This window comes from Talpa europaea, assembly GCF_964194135.1.
Source record: "Talpa europaea genome assembly, chromosome: 13".
NCBI lineage: Eukaryota > Metazoa > Chordata > Mammalia > Eulipotyphla > Talpidae > Talpa > Talpa europaea.
This window is the reverse complement of record NC_140080.1, coordinates 28,365,349-28,389,567: the sequence shown is the minus strand read 5'-3', so window position 1 is coordinate 28,389,567 and position 24,219 is coordinate 28,365,349. Positions and strand designations below refer to the sequence as shown.

At 40.7% G+C, this 24,219-nt stretch overlaps 1 protein-coding gene across 1 annotated transcript; it reads left to right on the top strand.

Annotated features, from left to right (window-relative positions):
* Positions 1-908: 908 nt before the first annotated feature.
* LOC311183098 (keratinocyte-associated transmembrane protein 2) lies at positions 909-14,159 on the top strand (the record flags this gene model as incomplete). The annotated part of the gene is made up of 3 exons (XM_084252357.1): positions 909-1,047; positions 11,798-12,330; positions 14,028-14,159. The coding sequence occupies 3 exons, from the start codon at positions 909-911 to the stop codon at positions 14,157-14,159; spliced, it is 804 nt and encodes a 267-aa protein (XP_084108483.1).
* Between the last annotated feature and the right edge of the window lie 10,060 nt (positions 14,160-24,219).

The window sequence follows — 24,219 nt, the reverse complement described above, 5'->3', positions numbered from 1 at the left end:
GGCATAACAGCAATCCTCTGAAAATCATGGAGACCAGAGTGCTGAAGCAGTGGGTGCATAAATATCTTGCTTCATGCCACACTGACTTTCCTGCACATAAATCAAGTGGCTGTGGAGGTTTTATTAAGGAAACATTCACAGAACATACAGACGAAAGCACTGTGCCAGGGCCATCAGGGAACTTCCTGAAAATTTTGAAATTTGAATTTGGGGGTTTTTTAAGTCACAAAATTTTAAAAAGTAACAGAAACTTATTATAGGAAATGTGGAAGCTGTTTGTATCCCTACTTCATAGTCTCCTTCTATGCTTTTCCTTAATAATAACTATCGTTTTATAGTGTATTTTTTACACTGTAGACACACACGCACACACCCCTTCTCTCCCCCCAAAAGGCAGGCATTCGTTTTGTTCCCAGCTTCTGAAAAACGGAAGGATGCTAAATATTTGTGGGGATAATAAATGATTATAGGACCGGATTACAAAATTACTTAGAATTCTACCCAGATAACAGTCTTTTAACATTTATTTCCTTCGCCTTTGGAAGGAGGAGGGGATTACTTCCGACTTCCACTGCAATCAGCCTACTACACAGATGGATCTTGCTTTTAAAAATGTCTGAAGTACTTTTATTGGCTGCAGAGCAGTCCATCCCGAGGGGGGCCGAGAGTGGCGCCTCTGACACAGTTCGCACCCACAGTCGCGATTAGGGGGCCCCCGCCCCTGCTCCTCCCACTGCTCCTCCCACTGCTCCTCCCACTGCTCCTCCCACTTGTTAGCGTCTCTGGAGCCCGGGTCCAGGCTGTAACGTCATCACGCTGGGACGTAGCGGCTTAGAGCCTTGATGCTGTACGCAGTGCCTGACGTCATGACGTAAAATCTAGCGACTGCGCAGGCGGCGGAGTCCGTTATGGCCGCTGCGGTCCTGAGGAGGATGAGGGGAGCCGAGCAAGCCAAGCTGCCTCCCGGGCGGGGCATCCAGATACCTGGAGGGGTGGCACGGCCGCTGGTCCTGGCTCTCCTGCTGGCGGCCGCCGCCTTGTCCAGCGGTAAAGGGGGTGCGGGGCAGGGCGGGCGCGGCGGGGAGACAGGCCAGGCCGGGGAAGGGGCGCGTTGGAGCGGCGGGCGCGGGCGGCGTTGCCTCGGTGGGGCGGCGTCTCTGGGCCCCAAGGGGGGAGAGTCGGCTGCCCGAGGGGCCTCGGGGAGGGGGCGTCGCCTACACGCCCGAGAAGTGGAATTGAGGGGTGCCGGGACCCAGGAAGCGGGGCGCAGGCTGTAGATGGGCGGGGAGGGAGGAGTGGTGGTGTCAGGAATCGTGAAGACTCGGTTACCACAGGGAATGGCGACAGCGGGGGCTCCGGAATCCCTTGAGGAGGCAAATTCGGAGACTCTGGAAGAGGAGGCGGAGGGGACGAGTGCGGAGGTGACCGAGCTTGGGCGCCTAGAGAGGGGCTCGGTGGGGTGGGGCGCCCAGGACCCTCGCGGGGCCAAGGAAGGATGGGGGCTTGGTCACGGGTGAGCACCAATATGGGCGGGGGCGGCGGCCGGCGGGCGCTGGTGGGGTGTCGGGGAGCGAAGGGGACGGGGAAGGAGCGCCCTTGGGGCAGCGGTGCCGCCCCGAGGGCTGGCAGTTTCCGGGCTTTGGCACGGAGCCAGAATAACGGGCCTTTGACTCCTCGGGTGCAGGTGAGGGGAGAGGACTTTGGGGACAAGGAGGTTCTTTGTAATCGGGGTTCCCTTGCCCTGCGTCCCGGGTTAAGCACCCGCAACTCTGCTTCATTTTAGTGGATCTGTAGGATTTGATTAAGAATTTTTCTTGGAAATGTTACTTTGTGCAGCAAGATACTGAAGACTTAAAATTTGTAAACCAAACCCTGAGATTTAGGGGTGGGTTGGGGAGGGGGGAACCCACAAGCACGAACTGAAACATTGAAGTTCTTCCTCAGCGGTTCCTTTTTTATTTCAAGTCCAGATGCAATCCTGGTTTCTCTCTCTAAATGTTCTTTCCCTTGCTGTCAAGTGCCGCTACCGTGCTGTGGTCACTTACTCATCTGAGGTTTTCCCAGCAGCACTGAGGGCAGCGCAAGTGCCCACGGGCCCTCCCTCCCAGAAGTGGTGGACATCCCGTGGGAGAAGGGCTGCTGTCCTTTACCCCGGGGCCCTTCCATCACCAGGAAAACGAAATGAGGAGTCCATGGTTGATGCAGGTGTTCCAGTTACTCAAATACTTGAGTAGCCTGATTGTTCTGGCCATTTAATCATCCAAGGGGAAAACCAGATTTTTAAGCATTTATATTTCCTTCTGGAATGCTTGAGATTTGGTTTGGGGCAAATATTTCTGGTCACTGTGGTTTCAGAAATAAATTTTCCCTTAATAGGTGGTGGAAAATTTTGTCATGGAGGCAGATGTGAGAGGGTGTGTGGAGTCCTCTTGTCTCTTTTTTATTTGCTAGAGCCCCGTTACTCTTCTATATAGCTCCGACTATTAAGTGTTTATATACATCAATTTTAAGTGTTGTAAGTTCAGGTAATACTCTACTGAAGAGAACTAAATGGAAACATACATGCTTTTCATAGGGAAGTAGCTCTATTGCAGTACATTGTAGCATTTCTCAAACTTGGGGGTACATCCAAGTGTTTTTTGTAAATGTGCCTTATGGAGTGAATTAAAAAATAACTACCCTTGTAATAAGAAAATTAAAGTGTGGCTAGAATGTGTTGAGTTTTGAACTTCAATTAAGGATAGAAATTCTGCTTCTACTTGGAGCTGGGTATTGGCATTACGACAACTAGTAGGGTGACTTTGGCAATATCCTTTGACGAATGAGTGGGGTTTTGTCTGGCTGAGAGCTATGGAGTAGCAACTTTTCGGGGTGTGCAGTAGATGCAAAGATGCAACTTGGGGAAGTGGTGTGGGATTTATGGTAAGAATTGGATCAAGAGCATATTCAATGAATATTTATTGAATGCTTGCCTTCTGTTAATTAGGCAGTGGGAATACAGCAGTTAGGTGGATAATGAGATGATGAGAGGTAAAGGGGACCAGATTAAGTTGGATCTTGGAGGCTATTGTAAAGACCTTGGCACTTGCTTTCTAAGAGAAAAGCAGAGCTCTTGGAGGGTTTTAAACAGAGGACTAACATCTAACTTAAGGTTTTGCAGAATGGCTCTGGCTGCTGTGTGAGTGGACAGTAGGGGGAAGCAGGTAGAACATTAGGTGTTCTAGTAATCAACTGGGCTGATGGTGACTTGGTCTAGTTAGTAGCAGTGGAGGAGTGACAAGTCTTCAAATTCTGCATATATTTTGAAGGTACGAAAGCAGATTGGATATGGGGTGTTAAGAAAATGATGAGTTTATGGTTTTTATTTGAGTAACTAGAAAAATGGAGTTGCTATTAACTGAGAGGGAGACCGTGGATAGAGCCAGTCTTTTTTTTTGCCCCCCTCTTTGGGGTGGGGAGTTAAAAATGGATTTCTTTGAACATTTTATTTTGAAGTAATTATAGAGTCAGTGCAGTTGTAAGACATAATACTAAGATTTTGTGTACCCTTCACTCAGTTTCCCCTGATGGTAACATCTTGCAAGACTGTTGTACAGTTTCACAATGTCAGAATACTGACATTGATGCCCGCAAGATGCACGCAGAGCATTTTCATCACGCAGAGCATTTTCATCACCGACAGGACCTTTCCAGTTGCCCTTTTAAGGCCACCGCCTCCTATTCCTGCCTCTTCTTAGAATCCTGGCAAACAACAGTCTATTCTTTTTATATCTACAATTTTGTTATTTTGAGGATATGATATAAATGGAATCGTATGGTATATAACTTTTTGGGATTGACTTTTTCCCCCTAGCATATTTCTCTGGAGATTCTGGAGATTCATGTGTCAGTAGTGTGCTCCTTTTTATTGCTGGGTAATATTCTGTGGACTGTGCCTACTATGCTTTGCTTAACCATTCATCCACTGAAGGACATCTGGGTTGTTTCCAGTTTTTGGCTATTATTAAAAAAGCTGTTATAAGCATTCTTGTATAGATTTTTGTGTGACTATACATTTTCATTTTTCTGGGGTAGATGCCCAGAAGTGCAGTTGCTGGGTCATACAGTAGTTGCATATTTTGTTTTTTAAGAAACTGCCAGATTGTTTTCAGGCGTGGCTATCCTGTTAACTTTATCGCCAGCAATGAGTGCTCTCATTTCTCTGCACCCCTGCTGACGTTTGGTTCCATCTTTTTTTTTTTTTTTTTTTTTTCATTTTAACCATTCTAATAGGGCAGTGATATTTCATTGTAGTTTTAATTTGCGTTTCTGTAATGGTTAATATCTTTTCATGTGCTTATTTACCACCTGTGTATTCTCTTTGTTGTATTCTCTTCATGTCTTTTCCCCGTAGTCTAATCAGATTGTTTTAATTTTTACTTTTGAAATTTCAGAGTTCTTTATGTATTCTAGGTACAGAGCTCACAAATACTCCTCCCACTTTGTAGTTTATTTTTACATTCTCACAGGAGGGTCTTTCACAGACTTAAAGTTTTTACTTTTGATGAAATCCAGTTTATGAAGTTTTCCTTTTATGCATTGTTTTTGGTATCAGGTCTAAGAATATGTTTCTAACCTAGATTGTAAAGAATTTTCTTTTATGTATTTTAGTCCAAAAATTTTACCATTTACCATTTTGCATTTAAACATGTGACCCAACTTTAATTTATGATTAAGGTAAGAGACTTAGGTTGAAGTCTGTTTAGCTTGTTAATATGGCAGATTATGTTGATTGATTTTTGAATATTGCAGTAGTCTTGCATTCCTGGAACCCTCACTGTTCATGGACTATTATTATTTTTATTTATTACTGATTTTTATTTGCTAATATTTTGTTAAAGATTTTTGCATCTGTGTACATTTTTGTATCCAATTTCTTTTTCTATGTGTCTTTGGTTTTATTATCAGTATAATATTTGCTTCATAAAACAAATATTGAGAAACATTCCCTTCTATTCTTCTGTTCTCTAGAAGATATTGTGTAGAGTTGTTAGTTTTTTAAACATTTGGTAGAATTCACAAGTGAAACCATCTGAGATTGGATATATATATATGTATTTATATTCTATATTGTGTAATATTTATTACAATATACATGATACTATATACATGTAATATTATAGACAATATATATTTTAATATATGTTTTTAGTTTTAAAATTATTTCATTAATAGTTCTTGAACTATTCAGATGTTGTATTTTATATTGGATGGGTTGTGGTAGTTTGTATTTTTTTTTTTAAAGATTTATTTATTTATTTATACAAGCACTGGGTACAGTCAGAAGCGTGGGAGGGTGAGAGAATTCACCTAGCCAGAGCGGGGAGCAGAGCAGGCAGAAAGACTGAAGTACACTGCTGAGGAGAGCAGCGGGCGGCAGGAGAGGTCTGCGTGCCATGTGGGACCCTCCTCCAGTGGCCGGGGAGCAGCCGGGGATCGAACCGATGCTGCAGAGGCTGCGCGCAGCTTCGCAGCCCAGCACTCAACCGCTGCGCCACCGGGAAGGCCCGGTAGTTTGTACTTTTAAGATCCTGGTCTATTTAAACTTCCTCTTTTAGTTGACTTTTTATGACACTGCTCTGGTAGAGCTGGGGATTTGCTGCACGTTACTGCCAGATAGAGGTAGAAGAGTGGGGTCTCCATGTGCTATCTGTTGACACCCCACAGATGGTAGTCTTGGTACTTCTGGGCAGAGCTGGGAGTTCTGGTTCCCCTCATGGCCTGCACTGACACGGTGGTGGGTGACCTTGTTGCTGAGTGATGGCTTAACTCTTGCCTTTCCACTAGGCCTCCTCTGACGCCATCTCATTGGCAAGAGGCAGGAACACCTTTGTTAACAAGCTCAAGAGGGTGGAAGATGAGCCTCCTCAGTTGGTCTTTGTTGGTGTAGACATGAGAGGAACCAATTTTTCATTGGGATTTGCCTGGATTAGAGCAGTCATTGTCTAAAAGTTTCCTTTCATGCTAGGTTGCCTCTCTCCTGAGCTTTTGGCAGAGAGAACAGGCTTTTTGGGGCACATTTTTGTCTGTACCCTTTGGTGTATCTGGGTTGCTGCCTTCACTTCCAAATCTGAAATTCTTGAAGAGAAAAAAAACTGGGAAATTATCCCCTTGGTTTGCCTGGTCTGTGGGTATCTACCTACTCTGCCTTATTCTCTCCTCTTTTTAGTCAATGTCATTTTATATATACAGTGCAGGATTTTAGCTGTTCTCAGTGGGAGGAATAGGGAAAAATGTCTGTTTCATCTTCCTGTAAGGTAAAGTCAGAATTCATTTTGAACATATTAATTTGAATGTCAGTCATCTAAAAAGATATCAAGTAGGCAGTTCAATTTAGGAATCAAGAGTTCTGGTAGTTCTTGGAAATTCTCTTTTTTTTTAATTTTTCTTTTTATATATATTTTTATATCATTGTTCATTTCTTTTTTTTAAAGATTTATTTATTTATTTATACAAGCACTGGGTACAGTCAGAAGCGGGGGAGGGTGAGAAAATTCACCAGAGCCAGAGCGGGGAGCAGACAAGGCAGACTGATGAAGCACACTGCTGAGGGGAGCAGCGGGAGGCAGGAGAGGTCTGTTGCGCCACGTGGGACCCTCGCCTGGTGGCCGGGGTTCGAACGGGCGTTGCAGAGGCTGCAGGCAGCTTCGCAACCCAGTGCTCAACTGCTGCGCCACTGGGGAGGCCCCCCCCCTTTTTTTTTTAAGATTTATTTATTTTTATACAAGAGCCGGGTACAGGCCAGAGGCGTGGGAGGGTGAGAGGATTCACCAGAGACAGAGCCGGGAGCAGAACGGGCAGAAGGACGGAAATACACTGCTGAGGGGAGCAGCAGGCCAGACAGGAGAGGTCTGCTGCGCCATGTGGGTTTCTCCCTGGCTGGCTGGGAATCGAACCCTTGCCGCAGCGGCTGTTGACAGCCTCACAGCACTGTGCTGAACCCACTGCACCACTGGGGAGGCCCAGAAATTCTCTTCTGATGGTTTCATTTTTTTTCTCAGTTAAGAAGTGATATCAGGGCCTCCCTGGTGGCGCAGCGGCTTGAGCACTGCACTGTGAAGCTGTCTGCAGCCTTTGCAGTGCAGGTTCGATCCCAGCCGGCTGACGAGAATCCCACATGGCGCAATAGACCTCTCCTGTCTCGCCCGCTGCTCCCCTCAGCAGTGTGTTTCGTCAGTCTGTCTGTTCTGCTCCTCGCTGTTTCTGGTGAATCCTCTCACCCCCTGCACCTCTGGCCTGTACCCTGCTCTTGTATAAAAATAAATAATTCTTTAAAAAGAAAGTTTCTTTTTTTAAAAAAGAAGTGGTATCAGTTGCAAATGAAGATAACAGAGGTGTTGGAAATTTGAGGACAAAGGAAAAGTGAGTGGTCTCCTAAGGGAGCAGCGAGAATGTGAATGGACTCGGAAAATACAATACGATTGCCAACAGCATTACATGTGCACTTGGATTTTTGACATTGAGTTTAAAATGAAATGAAAACAGTGACATGGTTGTGTACTTATTTTCAGCCATGTTCAGCTATTTGGTACAGATTGGGATTAGTCAGAGAGTTTGATATAACTCAGGATGTCACTTTGTCAAATACATGGGTCAGAATGATCTAGGGGAAGGGAATTAGAGGTGTATATAAGAGAGGGCTAATTACTGACCAAAGTTGATAAAGTGGGAAGGATGTGTATTAGGCAAAGGTAGCTATAAGGGACTGAAAAGGCAGTAGGATCAGAGAATTGAAGGTCTTGATGGGTTCAAAATACCAGGGAATGAATTACTGACAGAAGAAGGATGTGAGGCCATGTCAGTGAATGGGATGCATGAAATTGAGGTTATGGACGAGTTGTGATAATAGGTAATGACCTTTGGGTAAGAGGTTAAGGTATGGGGGAGGGTTGACTCATGAGAAGAGGTAAGCTCTAGGATTTTGAGATTAAAACAGGAGTGCTTGTTTAGAGTGAATTCTTGAGCCAGAAGCTAAATATTTGGGAATTATGGACCGTGACCCAGGAGTTGGTGGATGAAGGTTAGTTGATGACAGGTGATGACAGGAGAATCATGGAAGAGGAATGGAGAAATGGTGTGGAAGAGGCTCTTCCTTACCCAAAGGAGAGGAGCCCCTCGCATTATCCTCCCTCCCCATCTCCAGACTCAGACTCCTCAGTGCAAGGATGTGGGGGGGGGGGGATGCGGGAAGAGTTATTAATTAAAAGGATGTGAGTAAGTGGGTCCTTAAGGGAGAACCAGGTTTCTGTTATAACAAAGTGAAGGATGAAAGAAGGGGTTTGCTGATGACTGAATTCTAGAGTGCACAGAGTTTGAGTTTCTGCATATGGAGAGGGATGGGACATGGGGGCAAATTATAGCCATTTTCTGTAAAGATAATAAAATTAATCCCAAAAGTCAGGCATAGAAAAATAATATTTTCAAAAAGTAAAGTTAGGCTAGTTGACTCCAAGTTATTTTAAAATTTAAAATTAATTTTCCCACACTTTGGCAAGAACATGAAATATAGAAATAGAATTTTTAAACTTCTGAATCATAACTAAGTTGAGGTGATAAATATAAAAATTCTTTTAGTGGCTTTCTGAATAATGTACTCAATTGTAGGCCCTGTTTATTTCAGTGAAAAATTTCAAGGAACCAACTATTGAAAATGTTTTAAGAGAGTTTTACTAATTTAATAAAATGACTAATTTACAGTATTTTTATAATAGATTCTATTAGCTGTTTTTCCCTACACGGAATAGATGTCGGCTGTAACATACAAATTAGAGTATGTTCACAAAAAGAGTTGTCTGGCAGGTTGCTGATTTGTGTGCATGTTTGTGAGAGCCTAGGAATGATACCGTTTAATTTTATTCCTATAAAATATTTTAATTTGACAGACTTTATGAGTATTTTTGGATCTCAGCTTTTTTTTTTTAAAGTATAATGTGGGGCCTCCCCGGTGGCGCAGCGGTTGAGCGCTGGGTTGCGAAGCTGCCCGCGGCCTCTGTGGCGCCGGTTCGATCCCCGGCTGCTCCCTGGCCACCAGAGGAGGGTCCCACATGGCGCGCAGACCTCTCCTGCCGCCCGCTGCTCCCCTCAGCAGTGTCCTTCGGTCCTTCTGCCTGCTCTGCCTCCCGCTCTGGCTCTGGTGAATTCTCTCACCCTTCTGCGCTTCTGACTGTACCCAGTGCATGTATAAACAAACAAAACAAACAAACAAACAAACAAATAAATAAATAAAAAACATGCCTCTATAAAAAAAAAAAAGTATAATGTGTTCTTGAAATTCTTCAACAGATATTATATTAATTTATAAAGCATTGTCTTCCAGTCATTTAGAAATGCTCTCTACAGCTCGCTTATAGCTTCTTTTGAATTTGGTCATTGCATTGCGAGTATTTAGGTTCAAATTTCATACCAAGTAGTAGACCTACTTTCCCTGGGATTAGCTGCCTATCTTTCTATTCTGGGGATGGGGTAGAATTTGGGCAAGAATTAGTGAAGTACAACTTCTTAGTTAAATGAAAACACAGGGGGTGGGTAGGAGCTATTGTGAATTAAAATCAGATCCCTCTCTTTTTTTTTTCCTGGTGACAGGCTATGTAATGCAGTAGGTCTTTTATATTACTTAAGTTGCTGCCATCTGGCAAGAAATTGTTATCTGATGAGTAGTTTTCAAAAAAAATTAATCTTGGGGCTATATTTTTCTCTCCATATATTCACATGTTCCACTCACCTACCGCTATGCCTCCCGTACCCATACCCCAACTACATCCTTCCCCATCCCCTTGTCCCTCCCCACTGTTATATTCTGGTAACCATTATATTCTTTCACTGAGTTCAAGTATATTCCTACCATATTTTGCCTGTATGTTTTTTTTTCCCCCCACAGATGAGTGAGACCACCCAATGTCTTTCATTCTTTGACCTAGTTCATTTAACATAATCTCTTTGAAGTCTGTCCATTTTGTTCCAAATGCCACTACTTCATCTTTTTTCACAGCTGTGTAGTAGTCCATTGAATATATAGTCCACAAATTCTTTTTTTTTTTTTTTTAAGATTTCTTTATTCATGCATACAAGAACTGGAGTACAAGCCAGATGTGCAGGAGGGTGAGAGAATTCACCAGACACAGAGTGGGGAACAGAACAGGCCAACTGACTGAAATACACTGTTGAAGGGAGCAGCGGGAGAGACAGGAGAGGTCTGCCACGCTATGTGGGTATCTCCGTGGCCAGCCGGGATTGAACCCGCACTGCAGAGTCTGTGGACAGCTTCATAGTGCTGCGCTCAACCGCCTGTGCCACCATTTCTTTATCTGTTTGTCTGTTGTAGGGTACTTAGATTGGTTCCATGACTTGGTAATTATGGATAGTGCTGCTGTGCACATTAGTGTAGATAAATCTTTTTGTCTTAGAGTTTTCATATTATTTGGATAAATACCTAATAGACATATTGCCGGATCATATGGAATTTCCATTTTTTTTTTAAGATTAATTTTTTTTTTTTTTATATGATAGCTGGGGTACAGGCCAGAGGCACGGGAGGGTGAGAGGATTCACCAGAGACAGAGTGGGGAGCAGCATAGGCATACTGACTGAAATACACTGCTAAAGGGAGCAGCGGGCGGCAGGAGAGGTCTGCACGCCATGTGGGACCCTCACTGGCGGCCGGGGATCGAACCCATGCTGCAGAGGCTGCGGCCAGCTTCGCAGCCCAGCACTCAACCACTGCGCCACCGGGGAGCCCCCATTTTTATTTTCTTAAGAAATTTCCTTATCAGCTAAGCTATGGAAACAACCCAGATGCCCAAAAATAGATGACTGGAACAAGAAGATATGGTACATATACACACTGGAATATTACTCAGCAATCAAAAAAGATAAACTCATGTAATTTACAGCAACATGGATGGAGCTGGAAGGTATCATGCTCAGTGAAATAAGCCAGAAAGAAGAAGAAAAATAGGGGAATGTCTCACTCATAGCAGGAATTTAGAAAACCTAAATAAGGGACCAGGAAAAACCTAATTATAATAAAGTAAAAATCAAAATCAACAAGCAACTATAAGCCAGAGACACTTTACGGGGGTGTGGGGAGTGGGGGGGAGGCAGGGGGAGGGAGTAGCATCAAAACAAGAGGGGGTGGGAATTGTATGGGGACTATCACCAAGATGAAAATGCATACATTGTGCAAAAGTGAAAAATGATGTAAAAAAATATATGAAATTAAATAATAATAAATAATTAAAAAAAATTTCCATATCGTTTCTCAAAGGGGTTACACCACCTTGTATTCCCAAAGGGGTTAGGTGGTAATTCCTTTTTCACAGTGGATGGTAGTTCCTTTTTGATTTCATTCTTTTTTATATGGGCCAATTTTACAGGGGTGAAGTTGTATCTCAATGTGGTTTTGATTTGCATTTCCCTTATAATAAGTGATGTTGAACACCTTTTCATGTGACTAAGCCATTTGAATGTCTTCTTTAAAAAGTGTCTGTTTAGGTCCTTTGCCCATTTTTTGACTGATTTTTTGTTGTTGTTTTATTGAATAAGAACTCAGTAAATTTTGGAGATTAGCCCCTTGAATAATTAACTAAGAAGAAGTGTAACTTATCATTGGCTACTAAAAACTTATTAACTGATTTTCAAGATAGAATTGCAGGAATTTAGCAAAGAGAAATGCTAGTGAAAAATTTAGATGACTATGCTCCTAGATCGGAGGAGAGAAAATTGGATATTCAGTTTAATGTTCTTTGTTCATTTATTTTAGCTTCAGCACAGACTAATTCACTGAACCAAACTATACTCAAGACAAATGTTTCTGCTGCAAACACGAATGCTTTAACATTTGAAAACCAAAACAAATCATCTATTTCCCAAATCAGTACCACTCTCCCTCCCACAACTAGTACAGAGAAAATTGGAGGGACATCTGTGGCCCCTCATCCCTCACCTACTACTTCTCTGGCCCAAGAAGAAGCTGGCAACAATGAAGATCCAAGCATAGAGGAGGAAGATCCTTTCATGCTGAATAGTTCTCCGTCCACTTCCAAAGGCACTGTGGACAATGGAGATTATGAAGAACCTTCAGAATATGACTGGTCCACCAGCTCCACCAGGGACGATAAATTCACTGAGGCCTTGGAAGAAAACAGGCATTACATGGGAAGTGAACAGTCAATGAGATCTTTTAAGACCCCATCTTCAAATGTAGAAGAGGAAGACAGCCATTTCTTTTTTCATCTTATTATTTTTGCGTTTTGTATTGCTATTGTTTACATTACATATCACAACAAAAGGAAGGTAAGTGAGGTTTTTTAACACCTCTAGTAGTTCTTTATTATCTCAGTCATTTTTTATTAATGCTTTATAAACCTGTGGTGTATTTGAACAAATTACAGACAGAATGCTTTATTACATGTGCTTCTAAAAAGATAAATTATCTTTTAATGAATAAACCACAGCCCAGAGATTTTTCTTTTTTTGAAGGTTTTATATCTTAATTTAGCATTGCTACTTAGTGGGATTACTTGTAGAGAAATGTGAAGTAATTTAATACAATTAATTTATTAAACATTGAACTTAATGACCTTTTTAGTAACTTTCTTTTCGGTTGTAAAAATATTACGTGTTTATTTTAGGGAATTCAGATAACACAGAAAAACATAGGAAAGAAAATTTAAGCTACTACCCAAAGCTGAGCATTATTAACATTTTGATATATTTCTGGCCTATAAAGATGTATATTTTCAGACATAGGTGTGTGTTGTAATTATTAAATGAATGAATTTTATATCTTGCTGTTAACCTAAAATCTGGTATTTTTCAAGATCATTAATGGTCTTTTTCTTTTTTTAAAAAAATATTTATTTATTTGTACAAGCACTGGGTACAGTCAGAAGCACGGGAGGGTGAGAGAGTTCACCAGAGCCAGAGCAGGGAACAGAACAGGCAGACTGATGAAGTACACTGCTGAGGGGAGCAGCTGGCCTGGCAGGAGAGGCCTGCGCGCCATGTGGGACCCTTGCCGGCGGCCAGGGTTCGAACCGGCGTTGTAGAGGCTGCAGGCAGCTTCGCAGCCCAGCGCTCAACCACTGTGCCACCAGGGGAGCCCCAAGATCATTAATAGTCTTTAACAACATAATTTAATAACCACATAATTATTTAGCAATTTTCCTATGAGATGATTTGGATGGTTTCTAATGTTTGGTTGGAAAGAATATTGTGATGAACATTTCGGTATTAGATGGGCTTATTAGGTTATTTGAGGCAAAGGGGCATAGACCTCTGGTCAGACAGTGTTGTGTAAGGAGCAACTCTGCTGTTTAGTCCTGGAGCTGGATAATCAAATCTTTCAAACACTTCATAGGAAAGCAAAGGCAGAGTGTGCCTTTTAGTGCTTACTGGGCAGGAAATCTCTGCTCTTGAGTCTATGATCACTTGCTTTGTGATGCCTGGCCTTGCCCTGCCCTTTGGGGCCTTGGTAGTCTCACCTGAAAATAACAAAATTTGAACCATATGATTTCAAAATCCTCCCCACCTTTGAGAATCATTGGTTTTAATGCCTTGTTTGTGCTTTCAGTTATTTGTGGTTTAGTAGTCTGTCACTACTTGTAAATATCTGTGGGTGAACAAAGTTTTAAGTGCCAGTGATATTGCATCCTGGTGTTTAGTGTTGAGCCATCTCTGTTATAAACTCTTAAGGGGAAGGTACTTGGTAAACAGGTAGGTTCCCGGGCTCCACTCTGTCTACTAATTCATCTCTGAGGGCAGAGCCCAGAAATCAGTCTTTAACAGGCACTCCTATGTGTACATAAAATTTAAAAAGCATTGTTTAGTCTTGTTTACAGGATGGAAAATGAAATAGTCCTTTTGTTGTTGATATTTTATTTTTTTTTGTATTTGGGAACCTAGGTGAGAGAGATTTAATTGTTATAAAAACTTTTAGCATACCTCCCATGTTCTCACTTGCATAGCTAACTAACTTTGTTTTATTCTAGATTTTCCTTCTGGCCCAAAGCAGGAAATGGCGTGATGGCCTTTGTTCCAAAACAGTGGAATATCATCGTCTAGACCAGAATGTTAATGAGGCAATGCCTTCTCTGAAGATTACCAATGATTATATTTTTTAAAGCACTGTGATTTGAGTTTGCTTATTATGTGATTTTATTTGCTTGACTTTTTTATATGATGTCATATAGATGTTTGTCATAGGCAATTGGTACTTACATGAGAGGTGGATCTCTCTTTATTTTGCCTTGGTGCTTTGGAAATTCAATGTCATGAACAAGATATAATTTTTTTACCTATACTTTTAAATTCAGTCAGGTTTCCAAAATGTGGAGCTAAGCATTATCTGTTAGTTCTGATTGTTTTAGGTTTCTACTGTACTTTTGTTGGAAGTACTAGCAATGCTACTTTTAAAACATCCCAAACTTGTAACTAAATTCTAACTTATCTGGCCCCGCTGTCTCAGATTCTCTTTCTGCCATCCAAATACTGTTTCTTAAGCACACATTTGTTTGTGCTTCTAAACTATAAGCTGTAAGGATGTCTGTAATAATGCTTTACATATAAGTAAAATTTTTTCAGGAAAATTGATTTGGATATTTTTGGATAATTTAAACATAATATAATGATATTGCTCAATTTGACTACAATTTTAGGTAACACATTAATAAATGTGTCTAGAAATTCTGACAATAGGGAATCTGCATTTGCAGTGGACGTAGTTAAACTGTTAGAAATGCCAGTGGTAGAAAGATATCCTTTTTTGGTATAAATTACTGAATTAGATTTAGAGGTAGAAATTGTGGTAAAATATTAAATTCAATTGTTTTCACAGTTGATTATAGCATGGGTTCTTCCAAACTTAAAAACAAAGGGCAGAATTTAAAATTATACTGGGTGTGTTCACTTTATTATTTTATAGTAAGTTTGAATAAATCTTAGGGTACATTATCACTTAAATAATACTCTATCTAGATCGTTCAAGTTAAAATTATACCTAAATGAAGTTTGTATACAGAAAGGATCTGTGTGTACACTGTCCCCCCTTGTGCTTGTTTTATTTTTTAATTTTTTTAACAGCAACTGGAAATTATTTACTGTATTTTATGTTAGTGTCTATTTTTTAAGAATTGATGTAAATATGTAATTTGAACCATGGTTGACTTACAAATGTCACTGCGACTTTTTAGAAAACGTGACCCCTAATATATGTTAAGGGCCCACCTACAAAGCTTAGGTGAGCCAGTGGGCATGTGGTTTGTGTAGACATGGAAGAAGCAGGGTAGTCCGTTTCTCTCGGGTGGGCACTTTGCTGCCCTAACAAGGAAGGGAAGCACATGGAAATGCATCGGAACTGTTTTATTGCAGTAATTTTTTTCATATCTGAAATTGTATTATTTAATATTTTGAATAAGATTTTAAAAAATAAATGGTAAAGATATAAATCCATGATTTTATGTGTGTTTTGTTTTATTGACGGTATAGGTTCCTTCATTTAGATCGTGACAGGGATAATGCTATGTCTGGAAACACGCTCAACTGGCAAACTTAGTTTAGTTCCTCGTAGCAGTAGATCTCTACCTCTCTGAATCCCATTTTATATCTGTAAATCCTAGTTTAGGTCCAATTTAGGCTTGGTGCTGAAGTTTATTGGAAACTGGCAAAGTAGAATTGCAAAGGAAAATACAGAGGCTAAATCAATGTGCAATTTCTAGCATCCTGGCCTCCTTGCTCTCTCCCTGTTGAAGACTCTTCCAACTAGACAGATCTAGGTTCTTGGGCACCTCTTGAAGTTACAGGGTAGGGGTGGAGCAGGGTTTTATGTGTGGAAGTACACTCTAACTTGTCCACATTTTACCATTTTCACAGCATCGCATTCAAAGCAAAGCACGTGGTCTTTCATTTGGGCTGTGCTGTGAGCTGGAGACTACAGTAGGTCAAGACAGCTTTGTTTTGATGGTGCTCACTGTCAGGCAGTGAAGAAAAACAGTCCCAGATGTGAGTTAGAATGCTGAAAACCGGATTTCACTTTAGTTTCTTCACAGAAAAGGTAAGTTAGACTTAGTTCAATGGCCTCTACCACTTCATGAGGGCTCACTCTCCTGTGAGAGCACAGTAGTCCAGTGAGGTAGTTACTAGTAGTATTCCCTGTTCACAGATGACAAAACAGAAGCTGAGAGAGTTAAGCGTCTTGGTCAAGGTCACATAGCTGACAAGAGAGAGCTGGGAATTGAATTCAAGGTCTGACTCCAGACTCCTGCTCCACCTCACTAGCTGCCTGTTAAAAAAAACAAGGCCAGTCCAGAAAGGTAAGAACAATTACCCAAAGCTGCTCTCGCTGTAGGCCCCTCATCGTTTAGGTGTATTCTCTTCTTTCTTTAAAAGTTGCTTTTATTGTGAATGTCAGCATGACACTACAGATACATGCATCAAACAGACATACACCTCAACAAATTATAAAGCTAATAAATTAACAAATTATAAGCCTGTGTGACTGGTCCAGGTGGAGAAATGGAACTTAGTCTGCATCCCAATCTCCCAAATCACTGCCTTTCCCTTCCCTCCATAGGGAGCTAATATTTTGACTTTTATGCAAACAGACTTTTCTTTTTAGATTCATCACTTAAATATATATCCCCAAATATTATAATTTAGTAAGTGTTAGGCTTTCATATACATTCTTTTGTGACTGGCTTCTTTCTGCCTTATGATGGTGAATTTCATCACTTTAGTGTGAAGTTCATTGCTATATGGTACCCTATTATAAAATTGCACTGCAATGTATGTATCGATAGATCTGTGGTTGATGACCATCTTGAGTTATTTCCAATTTCAAACTGTTGTGGATGGAACATTCTTACTCATATTCCTGTCTTTAGTTGCTGGTGGGATTGTTGCATTTCTGGTGAGTATATACCTAGCTGTTGAACTGTGGATGCATATATTCAACTGGAATAATTAATACGAAATATTTTCTCCAATAATTGAACCAATTTATACTCCTAGCCATGTTGTTGCTTTACATCCCTGGTAACACCTGGCATTGTTAGTGTTCTTAATATTTAGCTATTCTGGTGGGTGTGTGGTGGTCGCTCATTGTGCATTTCTCTGAAAACTGATCATATTGATCCTTTTTCATGAGTTGGACATTTGAATATCCTCTCTTGTGAAGCATTGGTTCAAGTTTTTTATTTTTCTACTGGAATTTCTGTCTTAACTGCTGTGTTGATATTCTCTATTCTGGATATGAGTCCTTTGCTGGTTATATATATATATATATATGACAAATTGCTTCCCTTATTCTGTCTGGCTTGCCTTGGTACTCTTAATAGTGTCTTTTGATGAACAGAAATTCTTAAAGTTCTTAAAGTTTTTTGAGGAAATTAAAGCTGTTTCATTGATCTATGTTTATACCCATGTGTTCACAGATTTTTAAATGTCAGTTTTGACAGTTGTGTATGTTTGTGTTACTGTCACCCCAAATTTCATATATGTACTCACATAACCCCACAAAGTTTCCTGGTACCTCTTTCCAGTCAATTCTTTACCTACCTCCAAGAGGCAACTACCTTGAGATTTTTATCACCATAAGTTAGCTCTGCCTGTTTGAACTTCATACAGACAGAATGAAAAGTATATACTCTCTTGTGTCTTACTACTTATTTTGGTCAGCATAATCCTTTTATTTTTTGTTTTTAGGTTCACCCATATTGTTGCATTATCAGTGGGTCATTACTTTTTATTGCTGAAGAGTATCCATTGAACTAGCAGACCACAGTTCTCATTAATTTTCTCAATGGCTACTTGTGTTGTTCCTAGCTATATACATATATATTTATATCTATATTTACATATATAAAACATTAACATTTTATTTTGGTTTAATATTTAATAAGACAGGTTATATTATAAACAATTAAATTAGAATTGTGATCACTTTAGATTAATACACAGTTGTAAGAAATAATATAGAGATGCAATGTATTCTCTGTCCATTTTTCTCTCACTGGTAACGTTTTGCACAACTGTAGCACAAAATCACAACCAGGATGTTACCTTGATTCAGTCACGATAGGGAACCTTTCTGTCACCTCAGGTATCCCACTTGCTGCCTTTTGATAGTCACTCCCTCCCCTACTCAGCCGGTCCCTCACTCTTGGCAACCATTAACCTGTTCTCCATTTTATTATTTTGCCCTCTCGAGAATGTCATACAGATGGAGTCACACAATATACAGCAGTTTGGAACTAGCTCTTTTATTCATTCATTCATTCATTTATTTTTAATATCATTGTTCCTCTTAGGTATAATCCCCATAGAACCATGAACTGTCACTATAATCTCTTGTGCTGTTCCTTCCCCTGTTCTGATCCTTCTTCCTCCCCTTCCCTGCTGAATGTCTCTGATTTATCTTTTGCCTGCTAGTTTTTGTTTTTTCCTGATCCCCTATTTGTTTCCCCTATATCTCTCCTGTAAGTGAAACCATCTGATATTTTTCTTTTCCCTTCTGACTTATTTCATTGAGCATAATCCCTTCCAGCTCCACCCATTTTGCTACAAATGGCATGAATTTATCCTTTTTGACTGCTGAATAATATTCCATTGTGGAACTAGCTTTTTCATTCAGCATAATCCTCTGGAGAGTCATTCACATTGTTACAATTATCAGTAGTACCTTCTTTTTTTAGTGTTAAGTGGTATTCTGTAGGATGGATTTACCATATTTTTTTTTTAAAGATTTATTTATTTATACAAGCACTGGATACAGTCAGAAGCATGGGAGGGTGAGAGATTTCACCAGAGCCAGAGTGGGGAACAGAACAAGGAAGTACACTGCTGAGAGGAGCAGCGGGCGGCAGGAGAGGTCTGTGCGCCATGTGGGACCCTCGCCCGGTGGCCGGGGATCGAACCGGCGTGCAGAGGCTGCGGGCAGCCTCTCAACCCAGCGCTCAACCGCTGCGCCACCGGGGAGGCCCTACCATGTATTTTTTTTAACCATTCATCTATTGAAGGACATCTGGATTGTTTCTAGTTTTTGGCTATTATGAATAAATCTGATATAAACATTCTTTGTATTTTTTTGTGTGTAAACATAAGTTTTATTTCTTTGGGACAAATGCCCAGGACTGTCATTTTCGCTCATATATTTGTCGCATATTTAGCTTTTTAAGAAACTTCTTGAGTGTTGTCTAGAGTGACTGTCTTATTTTACATTCCCACAGCAACCTATGAGTGATCCAGTGCCTCTACACCCTTGCTGACATTTGGTGGTGTGCTGTTTTTTTTGCTCTATCTGTTCTGATAGGTGTGTAGTGATATCTTATTGTGGTTTTAATTTCTCTTTGTTTATATAATGATGTGTGTTTGTTACCTGTTTATCTTATTTGGTAAAATGCCTGATCATAACGTGGCCCAGATTGTAATCATCATTTGCTTTTTTTGCTGGTTAAACTTAATTTTATTATGATAAAATGTAACATAAAGTGTATTTCGTCAGTCTGTCTGTTCTGTTCCCCTCTCTGTCTCTGCTGAATCCTCTCACGCTCCCGCACATCTGGACCGTATCCTGGTTCTTGTATAAATAAATAAATCTTTAAAAAAAAATTATCATTTTAACCATTTAAGCGTACCGATCTAGTACTTGCATTCACACTGTTGTGTAACCATCACTACTGTTTCCAAAACTTTTTTTATCATTCCAACAGAAACTCTGCAATCACTAAGCAATAACTACCCACTTCTGTAACCTTTAATGTACTTTCTATCTCTATGAGTTTGCCTATCCTAGATAATTCACGTAAATGGCATTATACAATGTTTGTTCTTTTTTTTTTGTCTGGCTTATTTCACTTACTCTTTTTCAAGTAATAGCATATATCAAAAATGCAGTTCTTTATATGAATGAATAATATCTCACTGTATGTCCCCACTTCATTTTGTTTATTTGTCTGTTGGTAGACCCTTCGGCGGCTTCCCCCTTTTTGGATATTGTGACTATTGCTGCAGTTGACATTGGCAAACAAATAACTGAGTCCTTGTTTTTAATTGTTTTGGATATGTACCTAGGAGTGAGATTGCTGTGTCATATGGTATTGCTATGTTTAGCTTTTTGAAGAGTTGCCAAAGTATCACAACAGCTGAGCTATTTTTACATTACGACAAGCAATGCATCAGGGCTCCAACTTCTCCACATCTTTGCCAGTACTTGTTAGTCTCACTTTTTCCCTCCCTCCCTCTTTCTCATTCATTTATATCCCAATAGGTATAAAGTGGTACCTTATTGTGGTTTTAATTTGCATTTCCTTACTAAGAATGTTGAGTATCTTCCCATGTGCTTACTGGGTATTTGTATATCGCTGGAAAAATGGCTACTCAAGTTCTTTGTCCATTTTTACATTGATTTGTTTTTTTGTTGTTGTTTTAGGAGTTCTCTTTTTTTTTTTTTTTAAGATTTATTTATTTATTTATACAAGCACTGGGTACAGTCAGAAGCTTGGAGGGTGAGAGAATTCACCAGAGCCAGAGTGGGGAGCAGAGCAGGCAGAAGGACCGAGGTACACTGCTGAGGGGAGCAGCGGAGGGCACGAGAGGCCTGGGCACCATGTGGGACCCTCCTCTGGTGGCCGGGGAGCAGCCGGGAATCGAACCAGCGCTGCAGAGGCTGCGGGCAGCTTCGCAACCCAGCGCTCAACCGCTGCGCCACTGGGGAGGCCCAGGAGTTCTCTTTTTAAATTCAACCTCTTGATACATGATTTACAAATGTTTTTTCCCACTTTGTAGGTTATCTTTTCACTTTCCTTATAATGTCCTTTGATGAACAAAAATTTTTAATTTTGATAAGATTCATTTGATCCATTTTGAATTCATTTTTGTATATAGTGTGAAGTAAGGTTTCACCTTAATTCTCTTTTGCATGTGGAAATCCAGTTGTCTCAACACCATTTATTTTCTTTCCTCAGTACCTTTTGTTGAAGAATTGTTCTTTCCCCATACAATGGACTTAGCATCCTTGTCAAAAATCAACTGGAAACAGATGATTGGTTTTTTCAGGACTTAATTCTATTCAGTTGGTGTGTGTCTGTCCTTATGTTAGTACTGTGTAGTTTTGATTTCTGTAGCTTTGCGCAATAAGATATGAAATCAGAAAGTCCAAGTCTTCTGACTTTGCACTTCATTTTCAAGATTGTTTTGGTTATTTGGGATCCTTTGCAATTTCATATGAATTTGATGATTGACTCTTTTATTTCTCAAAAAAGACTGTTGGAGTTTTAATAGAGATTGCATTGAATTTGCTTCTCTCTTTGAGTAGTATAGATATAAAACAATGTTTACTCTTCCTACCCATAACCACAAGATGTCTTTATTTGCTTATTCTAGAAACTTCAGGTCTCTTAAAATTTCATTCAGCGATGCTTTAGCATTTTCTCTAAAACCATGTTTAGAGTTTTCTCTAGAGTATATGTGTTTTACTTCTTTAATTGAAATTATCCTTAGGCATTTTATTCTTTTTAAATGGATTTCTTAGCAACTTTTCAAATATGTAATACAATATTGTTAATCACACTGTACATTACATCTCTATAACTTACTTATTTTATAACTGGCACTTTGTGCCTTTGATCCACTTCACCAATTTCAACCTCCCCCCACCTCTGGTAATCGCTAATCTGTGAGCTTTTTTTCTTTTTTTCATTCCATGCCCACACATGAGATTATTTGGCATTTGCCTTTCTATGTGACTTACTTCACTCAGCAAAATGCCCTTAAGATCCATCCATGTTGGGCCTCCCCGGTGGCTCAGTGGTTGAGTGCTGGGTTGCGAGGCTGCCTGCAGCCTCTGCAGCTCTGGTTCGATCCTCGGCCACCAGTGAGGGTCCCACATTGTATGCAGACCTCTCCTGACACCTGCTGCTCCCCTCAGCAGTGTACTTCGGTCCTTCTGCCTGTTCTGCTCTTCCCTCTGGCTCTGGTGAATTCTCTCACCCTCCCGTGCTTCTGACTGTACCCAGTGCGTGCATAAATCAATCAGTCAATCAATCTAAAAAAAAAAAAAGATCCATCCATGTTGTCACAGATGGAAAAATAGTATTTCCTTTTTCATGACTGAATAATACTCCATACTATGTGTTCTATTTTCTTTACCCAATCTAAGTCATAGACATTTAGGTTGTTTCCAGATCTTGTCTATTATAAAGGATGCTGCAGAGCACATGGGTTGCATGTATCTTTTTGAGTTAGTCTTTTCTTGTTCTTTGAATAAATATCTAGAAGTAGAATTGCTGGATCTTAGAGTAGTTTTGAGGAATGTCTATATCATTTTCTATACCAACAATGCATAATTTCATATTTCTTGATAAAATGGATTATATGTTGACAAAGCAGTTGGGACTGATGTCAGGAAGAATTAGATACTCTCTCTAACCCCCTGATAGTATCAGGTCCTATGGACAACTTGTTAGGCTCTGCAAGTGCCTGGAAGTAATGTCTTACATCCCCTGCCCTTTGTATACTCCACGTGAAGGAACTTCTACATGAGCCCCGATAGCAAGAGTCTCTTGGATCTTGGAAGTCATTCACCTTATTGTTGCCAAAGAGGGTGTTCATTTCTTATTAAAAACCCAGTTTTGCCTATAGTAGTCTACCCATTTGCAGTAGAAAGTTAAGGTTGCCCTTCGCCTTGTTGAGAGCATAATCCTTCAAAGATCTATTGAGCTTTTTTGCTGCTGTAAGTCATTAGCACATGGGCCAGACGCCTGGCCTTGGGCCTGCAGGCAGAAATCCATGTAGTAAACTTATTCCAGCAGAGGATGTTGCACAAAGGATGTCTTTCAGCCCTTCAGAAAGGGGGCATGGTCAAGTCAAAAGTAAAACAGAGAAGTTATTCTGAGACATGCTACACCTATAAAGGAATGTGAAACGGTCATTTATACTGGAAACGCTCTACTAAGCCAGGCCCTGTGCTTGGTTCTGGGGATGCAGGGTGGAGGTAAGATTCAATGAGGACATGATGCTTGAGTTGGCTCCTAAGGTAAAATCTGTGTTCCAGAGAAAATCAAGGAAAACAAATGGTAATGAGTTCATCTTTTCCATATTTCTGTTTGAATTAAAGAATATACAAACAAATTATTTTCTGGAATGGGACCCGGAAACCTCATTTTGGAGGTGGGGGCACTGCTTGCTGCTTACCTTAGTGGTAGCCAGAACAGGCCCTGAGGAACCCATACCAATTTGTGTTTCACAGCTGCAGACCTGAATGGACTCTGGCCTTTTTGGAGGGCTGAGGTCTTCTGGTTTTTCTCTTTCTGCTTTCTCCCAGCAGTAGATGTCTGTGCCTGAGGGAGTAACACCCCAAAACTGTTGGATTGGATATCGACCTGTGGACTATTCCTGGGTTATTCCTATAACTGAACCCTATATTCTTGTCATCCTGGCATCCTCAGTGCATGGGCGTGTTTCTGACAGATAAAAGGGTGATATCTATTTTAAGTGCCATGAGCTGCTTTCTGGAACAGGGAGACTGCTGGCCAAGGTGAACATTGGCACAGCTGTGTGTTCTCTGGATAAGTGAATCTTCCACCCTCAAGTGAAGTCCTGGTGTTTTCTCTGAAAATTCAGTTTCTGTGGAAGAGAGATCTCTGCAGAGCCTAATGGTCCTAAGATTCCAGAGATTTTCCAGATTTCCAAAGATGATTTTTCTACTTTGTTTACAAATATGTCTTGGACTTCTTTTCTTCATCATGGCCTTGGGGCCTGAAGTCATAGAATGAGGGAGGGCAGGGTGTTTTTCCTGCTGGGTGTCGGTCTCTTGGGTGTGTAGCGCAGATGGGACCAAATGCTGGACAAAGCCCTTGACCAATCTTTGTGCTTGTTTCCTGTCCTCGATGTTGAATTAGAGGATGAAGCCTCCTGAGAAGCAGAGGGAAGCATAGTCACTGTCACCATAGGGTTCTTGAGAAATTGGGGCTGGGGCATTCCCGGGAGTGGGAACTCTTCCTCTCCTCTCAGAGGAGCAGGTGTAAAGGCCTGTTACTGAAGGGGACATTGTTGGATCAATCTGCTCTGTTGTGTGAGACTAGTGAACGGTTGGTATTACTAACCCAGGCTCACCAGGGTGTAGTGGGACCAAGGCTTAGAAATGGTGCTTTAGACTCTAAGAATGCACCAGAAGGGGAGGAGAGCTAT